Here is a 16,951-nt window from a genome sequence, read left to right on the forward strand (position 1 = left end):
ACACTTGTTTTGCTAATCTTTCTTTGCCCATTCTGTTTAAGTGACCATACCACCTGAGATTAGCTCTGTTAACGCATTCCTGGATGCTGACAATGTCAAGTTCTTTCCTAATATCCTCGTTTTTAATATGATATTGCCATTGATGCCATCTGTTCACACCTATAATCTTTCTCAGGACTCTCATATCTGCGGTCTCTAGTCTTTAGTCAAGTGTTTTACTTCTGACCCAGCTCTCAGATCCATAAGTTAAAACTGGTTTGAACGCTGTCTTGTATACAGCTAATTTAGTGTTCCGACTAATTTCTCTCTTATTCCATACGAATTTATTCAATTGATTTCCCACCATACCAGCTTTACTGATTCTGTTGTCTATTTCTATATTTAATTTGCCATCTTCAGTAAAAATCGTGCCTAAGTAGCTGAAATGTTTTACTTGTTCCACAGGTTCTCCATTCAAAACACAGCTGACGTTTTCAATGATTCTGCCTATTTTCATTGTCTTTGTCTTTTTATTGCTTCATACCATATCTATTACAACAGTTATTCAATTTAGTCAGAGAATCTTGCAGACTTGTAGCAGATTTATCATTATCATCATCATCAAATTCCTGCCATGTACCCTCAAGGAGTGTACAGGATATGATAGTACTACATGAAAAAAATTACATCATTATTAATTTCCTATCTACAATTTTCCTCCAAATCAGTCTGTTACTTGTCAAGACTCCAACATTATCAGATCTTATATTTCTATCGTCTAAGGCACTTTGTACCGTATCAATCCACCTATATCTTGGCCTTCCTCTGGGTCGTTTTGCTGCCAACTTCGTAGAGAACACTTGTTTTGCTAATCATTCCTCGCCCATTCTGTTTAAGTGACCATACCACCTGAGATTAGCTCTGCTAACGCATTCCTGGATGCTGACAATGTCGAGTTCTTTCCTAATATCCTCGTTTTTAATATGATATTGCCATTGATGCCATCTGTTCACACATATAATCTTTCTCAGGACTCTCATATCTGTGGTCTCTAGTCTTTGGTTAAGTGTTTTACTTCTGACCCAGCTCTCAGATCCATAAGTTAAAACTGGTTTGAACACTGTCTTGTATACAGCTAATTTAGTGTTCCGACTAATTTCTCTCTTATTCCATATGAATTTATTCAATTGGCTTCCCCCCATACCAGCTTTGCTGATTCTGTTGTCTATTTCTATATTTAATTTACCATCTTCAGTAAAAATCGTGCCTAAATAGCTGAAATGTTTTACTTGTTCCACAGGTTCTCCATTCAAACCGCAGTTGACATTTTCAATGATTCTGCCTATTTTCATTGTCTTTGTCTTTTTATTGCTGACCTTCATACCATATCTATTACAATAGCTATTCAATTTAGTCAAAGAATCTTGCAGACTTGTAGTGGATTTATTTAGAAGTATAACATCATCCGCATAAAGCAAAGAGCTGACATTAACATCTCCAATTTTGATATCATGTTTAATACCACTTTCCTTCATAATGTGATCCATATAGATAATGAATAACAGAGGGGATAATGTACATCCTTGTCTCACACCAGATTTAACATTAAACATCTTCCTGTACTTCCTTCAATTCTAACTGCTGACTTACAACTCAAATAAAGACTAAGTATTGCTTGATATAATGCCCCATTGACACCATATAACTGCAGCGTATTGAATAGCTTCTCTCTTGGCACCTTGTCATATGCCTTTTCCAAATCGACAAAACTTAAATACAGAACTTTGTTATATTCTCATGCTTTCTCGACTATTTGTCGTAAAGTGAAGATCTGATCCTGACAGCCTCTATTTGGCCTGAATCCAGCTTGTTCTTCTCCAAGCTTTTCTTCCACAATTCTTCTCAACCGTTTCTCAAGTATACTTGCATAGATCTTACCAGGAACACTCAGTAGAGAAATACCTCTGTAATTCTCACATGCAGTTTTATTTCCCTTTTTATATATGGGTACTATGAGAGCTCTACTCCAATCATCGGGAATTCGTCCCTTTGTCCAGGCTTTCTGAACTATGCAGTGCAGCCACTGTAAGCCTCTTATACCACCATACTTCAGCATTTCTGGTCGAATATCATCTACTCTTAAATATAAGTTGTTAAATTAAATTTACTTACATATTTCTGGTTTTTATTACATGTAACACAACTTAATGAGAACACTATGAGTACACAAAGGCTGAAGTAACTGACCAGGGAACACAAACTGCAACAATAACATTGTTGACTGTGAAACTGAATCTCTGAAACTTATCACTGTAACCAGAGCAGAGCAAGTGACTTTCAGTGATGCGTTACTCTGGAGCGCATAGAAATCTACCAGTCTTACTGCTACAACTCATACAGAGAAGCAGTAGATTTTATAAATTGAGTACTCTTTTTAAAGCAATTTTGATTCCATGTTGAGAATATAAATTATTTCCGTCATCAGAAATAATGAATATAACTACCGTATATTATCACGTATGATGCGAACTAGAAATTTTGTTTGAAAACTAGCCCTAAAATGCCATGTCCACGTATAATGCAATCTGTTAATCTTTTTCCATAACATTATAAATAATACAATACAAATTAACAAAAGAAATATTTATTTAAAAACAAAATGTCAAAATACAAGACGAATTAACGAAAGAAATATTTATTTTAAAACAAAACGTCAAAATACAATACAAATTCACAAAAGAAATTTTATTTTAAAACAAAATGTCAAAATCCTTTAACTTCTTCATCTTTTGAGTCATCAAACATTTCATTTATAAATTCATCTGTAGGGATTGCATCATCAGTGTAGCAGTTGTCGTCATCCTCTTCATGCTCTCCAATTTGTTGTGCATCATCCTCACTTTCGTATATGACGTGATCTTCGGATCCATCCATTGAATTACTTATTCCACATTTAAGAAATGAGCATTGAATCATTTCAGATGGTATCGATTCCCATGCTTCTTTAACCAGCTGGTGACTAGGGTGATCTCAGGCTTCTGAAAATTCCCACCCTTTGTCATCTTTACTAAACCAGATGACATCTATTCTCTCCATTTTTCACATAAGTGATCTTTTAATGGCTTATTCAAGCTGACATCAAGCGGCTGCAAAACGGAAGTTAGACCACCCGGTATGACTGCTAGCTCACGTGCTTTCTCTTTGCTTGCCTCCGTTAAATGCGCCCAGAACACATCCCAGACTAGCATGCTTTGTTGACATAACAAGCTACCTGGATGTATGTTCCATACGTGATCCACTCACAATTATGCACCTTCTTCATCCATCCAGCCTTTCTGATTGGCCCGAACAATTACACCTGGTGGAAATTTCATATGCTTCGGAATTTTCTCCCTTTTAAATATCACTGTTGGCTTTAATTTGGTTCCATCTGCCATGCATGCTAGAACAATGGTAAAATGCGTTTTTTCCCATTGTTTTTATGAAGACACCTTTTTCACCAACTGAGTTTACTGTTCGATTCCCAGGCATATCAAAGTACATGGGCCTCTCATCCATATTGCCAATTTGGGAAAGTTCATATCTGTGACACTTCCGTAATTTTATGATAAATTTATGGAAGGACTGCACTTTTTCTTCAAGCTGCTTTGATAACTTCTGCGCAATTTTTGTTCAGTGTCGTAATGTTAATGCTTTGCGTTCCATAAATCTATTGCACCACCCAGGCGAAGCAAGAAAAGATGAAATACCTGGTGTGTCCTTGAATTTACCATTCTTGAGTTGTAGAGCTCGAAAACGAATTGCATTTCTTGTTACCATAATGCCTTCTTGTCGTTGTGTCAAAATCCATTCATTTAACTCTTCTTCGAGTTCTGGAAAGGATGCTACATCTCCACGACGGGCACGTTTCGTTTTGGGGATTTTTTCAAGACTATCTTTTTGCTTACACCAAAGTCTAATATTACTCTCTGCTACACCAAATTCTCTCATGGCAACACTGTTATTATGTTCTTCTGCACACTACATGACACGCAATTTAAATCCTGCTTCAAAAGATGAGCATCAACAAACCTAGCCTGAAGCTAACTTCAAAAGTTAGCTTCAGGCTAGGTTTGTTTAAAGAATAATATTTAAAATGAACTGTGGTTACACCGATATACCTAACTGTGCTCTATCATTCGGTGATGGAGAGTGCATGCACAGATATGATGTTCGCTCGGTCGCTGAATGCGAGTGGGTCAAGTAGATTTGGTTGCATAGGCATTAGGTAGGATATATTGTGTGTGCAAGTCTAATAAGATGTTATATTTTTTAGGATCCGCATATAATGCGAACCCCTAACTTTAAGTAGTGTTTTTTACCATAAATTTTTCGCATTATACACGATAATATATGGTAGTATATCAATCAGAAAATTTGCAATCAAAACTAATAGCTAAATTGATAATACATGTGATTTAATATAGTTTTTATCCTGCCATGGGCCGCACAAAATCACGTTACGGGCCTGCTGTTGGCCACCTATGTCCTAAACGATGAAAACCTTTTCAGCTATTTAAGCACAATTTTTAGCGAAGGTGACAAATCCTCTTCTACCTATCATGGATTTTAGCCAAATGGCTTGTTCTGATCTCATTCCATTGCTTTCTTGGTCTTCCAATTTTTCTTTTTCTATTTATTTTATATCCATAGTATTTTTGGCAGTCAGCTATTGTCCAAATCTAACCAATATAAACAAAAATCTAACCATTTTTGTTTATCTTTACTTATATAGCAGTTAAATGGTTTTATATTCAGGGATTGTAAAATTTCTTCATTTGTTTTATAGTCCCACTTGGTATATCCAGCTGTTTTTTTATTCTTCTTTTGTATGGTCCACATTTTATTTCCATATAATAAAGTTGGTTTAGACAGAATGTTATGTAATCTGCAAGATTCCCTGACTAAATTGAATAACTGTTGACTGATAAATTTGACTTTTCTGATTCTGGTGCATTTTTGTACTAGGTATAGCTTAAATATATTATTTATTATGCTATTTACTTGAACAAAATTTGATATTTTAATGTTTATATAAGTCACAACACAGGTATTTGAAAGTATTTACTTGTTCTATATTTTATCTATCACTATTTTCCTTTTTATTTGCTTTCTCCTTTGAAAGCCATTATTTTTGTTTTTACGTTTGATATTCTCATATTATATTGCTCTGAAATTGCATTTAATGATTTTACTGATCTCTGTAGATTATCTTCTGATGTAACTAATACAATTTGATTATCTGCAAATAAGTATGTCTATCTTTGTTTTTGGGTTTATTTATATACTAAATGGATTATGCTGTTTCCAGATTGTTATATATATATATTAAAAAAGTAGAGGTGATAGAGTACAACCTTATCATACTCCTCTTGATATGTGTTTCCAATTTTCTGTGTATATTTCTTGAATAGAGTGTAAGATCTTGTTTAGTATATTTAAGTTGATTATTATTTTTAAATAACTTTTGTCTTTTTAATTTTATCAAAGGCTTTTTCATAAAATTGATGAAGGCCGTGTAGTGTTTCTTTTTGAAATTCGTTTCGATTAATATTTTTAGAGGGAAAACTGAATCTAAGTAATGATCAGCCTTTTTGGAATCCATTCTTCTCTTCTAGTAGTTTGTCATCTGCAATACTGTTTAGTTTCTCTGTTAATATTTCTGCATATATTTTGTATCTTGCATTTAGCAGACTAATTCCTCTATAGTTATTGCAGTCATCTTTATTTCCTTTTTTATAAATTCGGATAACTGGTTCTTTTTTTCAAACAGTTTGGAGTTTTTCCAGAAATCCAACCATGTTAAAGAATTTCAGAAATCTCATTAAAATTTTCACCTGTATTTTTGTACAATTCTGTGTTTATATTGTCTTCTCCTAGTGTTTTCCTATTTTTCATCTTATTTATTGTATTTTTTTAGTTGGCATCTAATATTTTCGTAATGAAGAAATTTTGCGACTCGGTCGATAGTTATTTTCTGTTTTTATTTATTTTAAGCCATTTTAGTTTTTATAGAATTTTTGCAAATACCATATAATAATCAGAGCTTATTTCAAAGCCTTGATATTAATTATTATTAATACTAGACCTCTGTGGCAAAGACTCATCGCACATGGCAAACACTGTTACACACAGAGCCCATCAAACTGTGCTTTAAACTCATTCATTATATCTGCATTCACCACAATGTCAGGCAATGCATTGTTCTATCCCCTTCTCCCATTCTACAAAAATTTTTTTCCATATTAACCTGGTAACAATCCTTTATGAACTTAAATGTCTCAATCATATCCCCTCTCTTCCTCCTATTTACAAGGCTTTGCAAACTGCATTCCCTCAATCTGTCCTTACATCCCAAAGACCAATTACAACCTTAGTCAGTCTTCTGTGGATACTTTCCAATATATCCTTATCACCATGAAAACCAAGGGACCAAATTTGTGCACAATAATCCATACAAGGCCTTATACAATGGAACCAGATCCTTGTCAACCACCACTCCAAGGTCTCTTACCCTTCCTCCAAAATTTCCCTGCCAAGTGCGTGTGCTTTACATCTCATTGTTGCCTACCAAATTTCAGAACCTTACTCTTTGTGACATTGAATTAACAGTTCCATACTGTTGTCCATTCATACAATGTATTCAAGTCGTCCTATAGGCCCACATCTGCTTATATTTATGTATTTCTTTACACTCATGAGCAGTTGAATTAGAGATACCTGCCTAATAGCAGGTAGCACCCCCTTTCGCCTTGATGACAGCAGCGATGTGGCATGGCATGGACTCCACAAGGCACCAGAAGCATTGGGGAGCCAAACTGATCCATGACCGCTGCAAAGCCTCCCACAATGCATGGAGATTGGTCGAAGCAGGGTCCAGGGTGCATATATCTCTCTCAACAGCATCCCAGATATGTTCAATAGGATTGAGGTCCGGGGGCCTCGGGGGCCAGCCATGCATCCTCATGTCTGTGGAGTGTTCATCCACCCACTCAGCCACAATTCGGGATTGGTGGGGCTGGTGCATTGTCTTGCTGTAGGTGCACATGATCTGACAGCAGGTCCCTGTATCATTCGCCAGTGAGGGACGATGGTAGATGTACCAGGGGGACCTATTTCATCCCACATAAACAGTCCCCATACGAGGATACCACCACCAGCCTGAACTGTACCCTGCTGGCACGAGGGATCCATCGCTTCATGTACTTCGTGACGCACTTGTACCCTGCCATTGGCATGTACCAACGTGTACCTCGACTCATCAGTCCAGGCGACCTTTTTCCATGCTTCGAGGGTCCAATGGCGGTGTTCCTGTGCCCATGCTAATCATTGTGCCTTGTGATGTGCGGTGAGTAGAGGTACCCAGTCAGGCAGTGGCTTCTGTACCCCATAGCAAGGAGATGGTTCTGGATGGTGTGGCTGCTCACACGTCGTTGTTGTCCAGCATTGAATTGGCGAGTGATCTGCAGCACTGTGGCTTGTCTATCTGCTATTACCATCCGAGTTAGCCGACGGCATCCCCCTGTCATCGACACGTTGTACACCACAGCAGTTTTCCCTGGCGGCTGTGGTTTTATCTGATTCCATGTACTCACGATACACTCTTGACACAGTGGCCCATGAAAAGCCCAGTGCCTGCACGACTTTGGAGATGGAGTATCCCATACATCTGGCTCCGACTATCTGGCCGCGATCGAATTCACTGAAATCTCAAGTCTTCCCCATTCTGTGCTCGACTATTACTCATACAGTCAGTACAAGGGCTGACGACATCCCCATCACATGCCATGTGGCACTATTCCATTCGCCAGGGCGACCACAGCACCATTTCGCCAAACACGGCAGGTATCTCTAATTCAACTGCTCATGAGTGTATGTTCATATAACAAGCTCGTTATTCTCATATTATTATAAATAACAAAATATTGGTTTATGTCCATTTTTATTACATATATCTTCACCATATCTTTGTTTGTTTTGCCTATTCTGGCATTTAAATTCCTTGCTAGTACTAAATAGTCTGTTTTATTTGTTTTATCTATTACTATCTACAGTTCTTTCTAAATGCCTTTGCTGCTTTCTTCCCCCTCTTCTTGTGCCTGTGCTCAGATTAGTGTTATGTGACATCTTAATGTTTTGAGTCTGATTTCTTTCTGTCCAGTAGTTATAACATACAATATTGTTCTTCATAGATTTGTGTATCTTTATCATTATACCTGCTTTTGCCCCTTTTTTTTTTTTTTACTCTGCTATAGATTTCTATATAGTTATTTGTTTCTTTGGTACTTCCTTCTTTTTCTTTGTTTGTTACTATACATATTTTTACATTGGCTTGGTTTAGTTCTTCAAGTTCCTCTTCTTTGTGGGTAATGCTCCTCACATTCCAAGTTGTGATTTTCATATGTTTTTTCCTTCCAGATTAATTTACCTTTTCCTCAATCATGGTAATTTCCCTGATAGTCTGTCCAGCTGTTCTTTGGCTTAGACTTGAAAGCATATCAAATTTCACAGGATAGGCTACTACCTTTCACTTGGGAAGTCCAGTGGTAGGATTACTAACTAATGCCTCTGAACAGGAAATTCTAACAGCATTTACTTTGTTAGGATCATATGTACTTTTAGAACAAACAATTAGAAAAAAGATGACAAATTAAATATGGTAGAGCTGATATGGTAGGAAGTCAGCTGAATAAATTTATATGGAATAAGAAAGAAATTAGTCAAAACACTAAATTAGCTGTATACTAGACAGTGCTCACTCAATTTTAACCTATGGATCTGAGAGCTAGGCTAGAAATAAAACACTTGATCAGAGACTGGAGATATGGTATGAGACTTCCGAGAAAGCTTAGTGGAGTGAACAGATGGCATGAATGGCAGTATCATATTAGAAATGAGGATATTAGGAAAGAACTTTCCATTGTTAGCATTCAGGAATTTGTTAGCAGAGCTAATCTCAAATGGTATGGTCATTTAAACAGGAATGGGAGAGGAAAGATTAGCAAAACAAGTGTTCTTTGCCAAGTTGGCAGGAGAAAGGCCCAGAGAAAGACCAAGATGTAGGTGAATTGGTACAGTAAAAAAAAAAAAAAATGTGTCTTAGAAGACAAACATCATCAGTTTCCTGATATGTACCCTCAAGGGATGATCAGGCTACTATGACAGCACTACATATTAAATTTACATGATTAATCTCTTATCCACAATTTTTCTCCAAATTAGTCTATTATTTGTCAACCCTTCAATATTGTCAAATGTAACATTTCGTGCATTAAGGCACTTCTGACTGAATCAATTCACCTAGATCCTGGTTTTCCTCTGGGTCTCTTTCCTGCCTTCTTGGCATCAAACACATGTTTTGCTAACCTTTCCTCACTCATTCTATTTACGTGACCATACCACCTTGTGTTAGCTCTGCTTACACATTTTTGTATGCTAACAATATCAAGTTCCTTTCTAATATCTTCATTTTTAATACGATTCTGCCATTGGTGCCATCTGTTCACTCTAATAATTTTTCTTGGAAACCCTCATATCTGTGGTCTCTAGTCTTTGATCAAGTGCTTTATTTCTAACCCAGCTCTCAGATAACTTAGAACTGGTTTGAACACTGTCTTGTATACTGCTAGTTTGGTATTTTGGCTAATTTCTCTCTTATTCCATATAAATTTATTTACCTGGTTACCCACTATACCAGCTTTGTTTATTCTGTTGCCTATTTCCAGATTTAACTTGCCATTCACTAAAAACTGTGCCTAAATAGCTGAAATATTTTACTTGTTCTATAGGCTCTCCATTCAGAATGCAGTTGATTTATTTAATATTTCTACCTATTTTCATAGTTTTGAGCTTTTTATTGCCGATTTTCATGCCAAATTTGTTACAGCTGTTATTCAATTTAGTTTAAGAATCCTGGACACTTGACTACATGTGTTTAGGAATATAATATCATCTGCATAAAGCAGAGAGCTGAGTTTGACATCTCCAATTCTAATATCAGGCCAGATGCCACTTTTCTTTTATAATGTATATCCTTGTCTTACCCCTGATTTTACATCAAACCATCTTTCTGTATTTCCTTCAATTCTAGCTGCAGACTTACAACTTAAATATAGACTATGTATTGCTCTGTATAATGTTCCGTTTACCCCATATAATTGTAGTGTTTTGAAACGCTTTTCTCTGGCACCTTGTCATATTTCTTTTCCAGATCTATGAAACTTAAGTACAGATCCTTGTTATATTCTCATGATCTCTCAACTATTTGTTGTAAAATTAAAATCTGATCTTGACAATCTTTATTTGATATGAATCCAGTTTGGTCTTCTCCAAGTTTCTCTTCCACAATCTTTCTCAACCTCTTTTCAAGTATGCTTGCATAAATAAACCTGGAATGCTTAATAGAGAAATTCCTCTGTAATTCCACTTTATTCCATTTTTTATAGATGGAAACTATTGGAGCTCTACTCTAATCATCTGGAATTTGACCAGGCCATCTGAATTATACAGTGTAGCTACAGCAAAACTTTTATACCTCTGTACTTAAGCATTTCTGGTCAAATAGCATCTGCTCCAGCTGCCTTTCGGCATTTCAAGTTTATGATTTTTTTCCACCTCAAGTATTGATATGTACTCCTCTTTTTATTCCTCTTGAAATGTTCTAGTATGGTTCTGTCACTGGTAATTTTGTTTATCAATCTTTCAAAGTAATTACTCCAGACAGATAAGGATATCTAGGATATCCTTATCTGCAGTTTTCATGTCACCTTTATCATCTTAGTTTCCTTTTACAGTACTTTTTCCTCCATTTTTAAGATTTTTCAATAGTCTATAGAACAATTTGCCACCTTCCTGATATTTATTTTCTGTATTCTTACCAAAGTCTTCCCATGACTTTTGTTTAGTTCATTTTACACATAGCTTAGCACTCTGACATTGTATTCTTTTAGAGCATTTGCCAGCTTACTTGCTAGGAACATTTGGTATGCTTTCCTCTTTTCCAGGACTGCTTCTTTAACTTCTTATGCCCATCATGGTGTTCTTATTTTTCAATCCTTATAGACTTCACTACATACCTCCCTGAGTTTGCCAGTGAGACCCAAAGACTTGTTTCTTGATAAATGTTGGAGTCTTGCCAGGTAACAGATTAATTTGGAGGACAATTGTTAATCAGAAGTTAATAATGGTGTAACTCTTTCATGTAATACTATGTTAATACCTCCCCCCTCCCCAAGAGTACATTTCAGGAATTAATGATGATGAGAAATTATATTCTTGTTTAATTTTTTATCCAAGTATAAGCAAACAAAGTTTGAATGTGAAGTTTCTTCACAACTAGGCTGCTTATATCTAGAGCATAATGACATCACATTAATTGCCTTAGTATCCCATAATGCAGAGCATACATTATTTCAGTGCATATAATGCTATACATTATGGGAAGGGCCACTACCCAGACAAGTTTAAACCTCAAGATCACTTGAAATCTCACTGAGTGACTCAAAAAGACCATTTCTAAAGGCATGACAGGCAAAAACATGCCACCAAGCAGAGCTGCTATACTCCCTGGAATCAAGCCCAAAGATGAACATTATTGAAATGTCATCAGTAGGAAGCTAGACCCAGAAGCAATATCGTGGCTAAAGTAATGCAGAAATCATATATAGTAACCCCCCGACTTACGTAATACGTGACTTATGTAAATTCGCAGTTACGTAATAAATCTCGAAAATTACAACTACTAGCACGTATGAACATGTTTGCGGCTTTTGCGTCTTTGACATCCATTGCAGTATGCAACGACATATTGTTAACTAGACTCAGCATTAACAGCAAATGTAATGAATAGTAACAGGCAGGTTACCGGTAAATGCCGAGAGCAGCAGAGGGCAAGTGCGCAAAAGCCGTAACATTCAAACTGAAACTTACCAATTAGAAATAAGGACTCCGTAAACAATTCCTCCTTTCCCTGACCTCAGTAGTCCATGCCTTGCGTGATTAGTTTAGTCACTTGTTTATCACCGTTAGTGTTTATTGTTTATTTACCTTTAAAATTGATTCGAAACGCAAAACCGAATGCGCTGGTAATAAATCTAAAAAACAAAGGTTTGCAATTACTTTAGAAGAAAAGTTGAAAATAATTCGTATGTATGAAGATGGGAAAATTATATCAACAATAGCTCGGGATATAAATCGGCCTATTTCGACAGTGAATACGATAGTGAAGGATAAAGTTCGCATTGTTGAAAGCATGAAAGGTGTGGTAACGTTAAAGGGCACAATCATTACCAAGAAGTGGCGGGGCCCGATTTCAGAGATGGAGAAATTGTTGTCTCACTGGATTGAGGATCTGACACGGAAGCGGATACTTGAGTATGTTGAAGAAACGGCTCTGTTTTGAAAGAGGATGCCAACATGGACATTTATTGCAAAATAGGAAAAATCTATGCCTAGATTCAAGGTCACAAAAGATCGGATCACTGTTATGATTGGCAGCAACACTTCAGGGGACTTGAAACTTAAACCGCTTACAGTGTACTATTCCCAGAAACCACGGGCCTTTAAGAACATTGACCCAAGTAGGCTACCTGTAATCTGGAAATCCAATACCAAGGCTTGGGTTACACGTGTGCTGTTTGCAGACTGGTTCAATAACCACTTCATTCCTCAGGTGAAGGAATATTGTGCCAAGAAAGGAATCCCGTTTAAAGTGCTTCTCCTCCTGGACAATGCCCCCAGCCACCTGGAAGAGTTGGATGACTTTCATTCTGACGTAAAAGTTGCTTACCTGCCTCCTAGAACCACCGCACTGTTGCAACCTATGGATCAAGGTGCTGTTGCGACTTTCAAAGCCTACTATCTGCAGCGTATGTTTTCCCAAGCAATCAAAGCTATTGATAGTGGTGAGGGCATTACTCTACATGATTTCTGGAAGAATGGAAGAATTATAATATCATTGACGCTATCAAAAACATCGGGGCGGCATGCGATGAAGTCAAGCGGACAACAATGAACGCTATGTGGAAGAAACTCTGCCTAGAAATGGTGCAAAATATGGTTGTTGAGTTGACACAAGAAATTACAGGAAGCAACGGAGATGTGTGTGCAACTGGCAGAGCAATTAGAGCTGGAAGTGGATAACGTTGACGTTAACGAGCTTCTTTTGAGTCACGATGAAGACTTACTAATAATGACCTTATTCAGTTGGAGGCATTCCGAAGAAAATACTATGCCGATTGGACCGCCAACTCCAGACGTTAAGAAATTTACAATAAAGGGACTAGCCGAAGCTTTTAACCTGATAGACATGGCGCTAGCAAAATTAGAATCGATGGATCCGAACACTGAGCGGTTCGAGAATATTAGCCACCATATCCATTCCGATATGTCTAGCTACAAGGCCATCTACGATGACAAAAAGTGTGTGACCACACAATCTACTCTAGACATGTTTATGAGATGCCGCTCACAACAACGTCAAGATGACAACTCAGACGACCCAGACTATGCTCAGCCTTCAATATCGAGAGGGGAAGAAGTTGCCAGAGAACAGCATTTCTCTTCACAACCATCCACCACCAGTGCCGATTCTCCCACTACAGAGCTAAATTAGCTGTCACAAGACATTTTTTATTTGAAAAGTGTTATTTCAGTTTGTTTTTATATTCTTTTATATATTTTTCATACTTTTATAATTTATATCCAAGTAAATACTGCTGCATGATGTTTCATTTATAAAATAATACTGTGTAAATAATATACTGTAAATATCTGTATATATACATATAATAATAATAAATATTGCAGTTTCTTACGAAGTTACACTTAAGCAATTTACAAATTCGACTTATGTAAAATTCAAGTTACATAAAGGTTTATGGAACGCATTACTTACGTAACTTGGGGGGGGGGGTGTACTGTGTTTTTTACCTTATAAGACACACCATTGTATTGGATGCATCGCATTTTTCATGTTGAATTTTTGGAAATAAAATATTGTTTGCAGTATAAGATGCACAAATTTTTCATCTAAATATTAATTTATTTTAAATTTAATACATGTAATATCTGTTTATTTTCCGTGATATTTTCATTATTGCATGCATAAATCATTGCTCTTCATAAATCTTCATTTCTCTTCATAAAAAGGGTCACCTTCAAGCACACTTGATGGTGACCCTTTAAAATCGATATTTCTTTCTGTTGCCAATAATTTTGCTTGTTCAATAATCATTTTTGTAGATACGCAGCAACCTGAACTTCTTTGATCCATTATCCAAGTGTTTAATTCATTTTCAATTTCTGGCCATTTGGCTGGTTTTTCTGTGGAGATTGTGTTTAGAATTTACTTCTATTAATTGCTGCTCTTGTTTCCTCCAAGTTTGTATCATTTTTTCTGTAGGTGGAGGCCCAAAATGCTGCTCTGCAGCCCTACTGTCATACTTTTTTGTGTACTCAATCACACTATGCTTAAATGCAATCGTATAGCTATACCTGTGCTTCGTAGAATCCATGGGTTATAAAAAAAATTAAATATAATAATGTATTGTTTACTAGTTTAAATGTGTGACTTAACTATCGTGCAACTATTCAAACTGGCCACATTACTGCATTTTAATGCAACAAGTGATGATGCACTGTAACTGCATGTACATAAAAAAACACATCGGTGCACCTGTTTAAGATGCATTTGGTTTATAGGACACATCCTTAAAATTTTCAGATAAATTTTAGGTATAAAACAGTGCATCTTATAAGGCAAAAAATACGGTATATCCCATATACAAATAGTGAACACCACTGATGACACTTCAGTTAAATAGAAGGATATTAAAAAAATCCTTCTATTTAATAATCACATCCAGAACTACACAACAATGAAAGAATAAAAGATTAGTATCTTGTGTTAATGTCTGTAAAATAATTAGAAAAAGAATAGGTTATCCCATGGAAGTGCCTTTTTAAACTCTCATCAGATTTGGACATATTGATATCTGTTGCTATCTAGACACATGGAAGAAACGATAGCCCTTGTGAACTGTTGTTACTTCCTTTATGGACATCCCAAGATACATTTCACCATTCAAAAAATAACTTACTGTATGTTTTCTAAACATCTTGGTTATTTTTGAATTTAATGGCTTCTGTCACCCTCATTGTATATGAAACAAATTTGTGATACTGATTAGGAGTGGTATCATAGCTAGCATATTAAATTAAAGATGCCAAGAAATTATATTCTTGTTTAATCCTTTATCCAAGTGTAAGCAAACAAAGTTTGCACTTGAAGCATCTTCACAACTAGGCTACTCGTATATTGAGGCCAATGACTACATTAATTGCTTAGTATCAGATAATGCAAAACATACATCCTTTCGGGTGTGTATAATGCTATGCGTTATGGGAAGGGCCAACACCCAGAGCAGTTTCAACTTTTGAAGCAGTACTGTTAAAGTATAGGGTATACCTCTCAAAAAAACTGAGTGATCTACAAGATCAATCTAAATCTCACTGAGTAATTTTAGTAGTAACCCTAAAGGATCACTACTAAATTCATTGCTCCCGACCTGAATCACTCTAGGACAGGAAATTCAGCAGTATTCCATTCAGTGACAGACAAAAATCTACCACCAAGCAGAGCTGCTCTACTCCCCAGGATCAGTTGGAGCCAGACCCAGAAGAGATACCAAAGGTGAAGTAATCCAGAAGTCATATTTCCATGTACAAGAAGTGAAAAGGTGTAACCTTATTATTAAAATACTTTGGATTAGAGCTAGTGGTTAAAGGTTTTTTCACTTGGTTATAAATTAAAAATGAAAGAAATTATATTGTTTAATCTTGTGTAATGGGAAGGATAATGGCCCTTCCCATGCTACATAGCATTATACACACCTGAAAGGATATGTGCTTTGCATTATAGAATACTAAGGCAATTAATGTGAAGTCATTGACCTCTATATACAAGTAGCCTAGTCTTTGCTTATGCTTGGATAAAGGATTAGACAAGAATATAATTTCTTGGCATTTTTAATTTAATATACTGTATGTTATAAACAATTTGTCTTATATCCACAAATTTTATATGTATGTGTATTTTGTTTTCAGTTTTTCCCCAGTTATTCTTCCATTTGGTGGCCCAAAGACGTAAAATACTCGATGCAGAAAAGCCAAGCAGCCTAAAGGACTGATAAACAAGCACTGTTCTGTATTGTTGCGAAGTTTTAGTTTGTTATATCAGCATATTTGTGTATATCTCGCATTGTTTTGGAATTTATATTTCTTATCATTTTTGTATATATGGAAGTTTATTTACATTAGCTGCACTTGTATTTGATATAAACTTTTCTCAAATTAATAAAGTCTGTTAATAAAGTTGATGGTTTTTTTTTATATATAAGGAATAAATTTTTCCGATTCTTTCTATATAAAAAGCATCAAATGAAATAAATGATGCTAATTGCATCATTTATAAATCTTAATCTTAAGGTTTATATCAATTGATCACAGAAGATGCACATTGCACAAAAGAAGTGAAATCAAGAATTGCACAGGCAAAGAAAGCATTTTACGATAAATACCACATATTCACATCAAAGCAAATTTGCATCAAACTAAGAATAAAACTAGTAAAGACCCCCTTGTCTTGCCAGTTACATTATACATGTCAGAAACCTGGACACTCCTTAAACAAGATCAGAAATACCAAGAATCCTTCAAGATATGGTGCTCTGGAGGCAATTAATGAAAGTGAGTTGAAAAGAAAAGCAACGACAAAGTTCTCAAAGAAGTTGGCAAAGGGAAAAGCATGTTGGAGACCATAAAGAAGAGGCACCTACTATGGCATAACAATTTCCTCAAAACAGACAGTTATGTTTCCTCAAACATAACAATTTCCCTACTTTTCTCCAAATATAGTAGGGAAAATTTGATAAAA

At 36.0% G+C, this 16,951-nt stretch overlaps 1 protein-coding gene across 1 annotated transcript in view; it reads left to right on the top strand.

Annotated features, from left to right (window-relative positions):
* Hacd1 (3-hydroxyacyl-CoA dehydratase 1) overlaps positions 1-16,389 on the top strand; it is a 73,371-nt gene extending 56,982 nt beyond the window's left edge. The window contains exon 7 of the mRNA XM_090407339.1: positions 16,123-16,389. Within this exon, the coding sequence (XP_090263465.1) occupies positions 16,123-16,205 (83 nt within the window). The 3' untranslated portion in view covers positions 16,206-16,389. The remainder of the gene's footprint in view (positions 1-16,122) is intronic.
* Positions 16,390-16,951: the final 562 nt, after the last annotated feature.

This window comes from Typopeltis vanoorti, chromosome 17 (genome assembly GCF_054136105.1).
Source record: "Typopeltis vanoorti isolate ZY-2024b chromosome 17, IOZ_Tvanoo_1.0, whole genome shotgun sequence".
Lineage (NCBI taxonomy): Eukaryota > Metazoa > Arthropoda > Arachnida > Uropygi > Thelyphonidae > Typopeltis > Typopeltis vanoorti.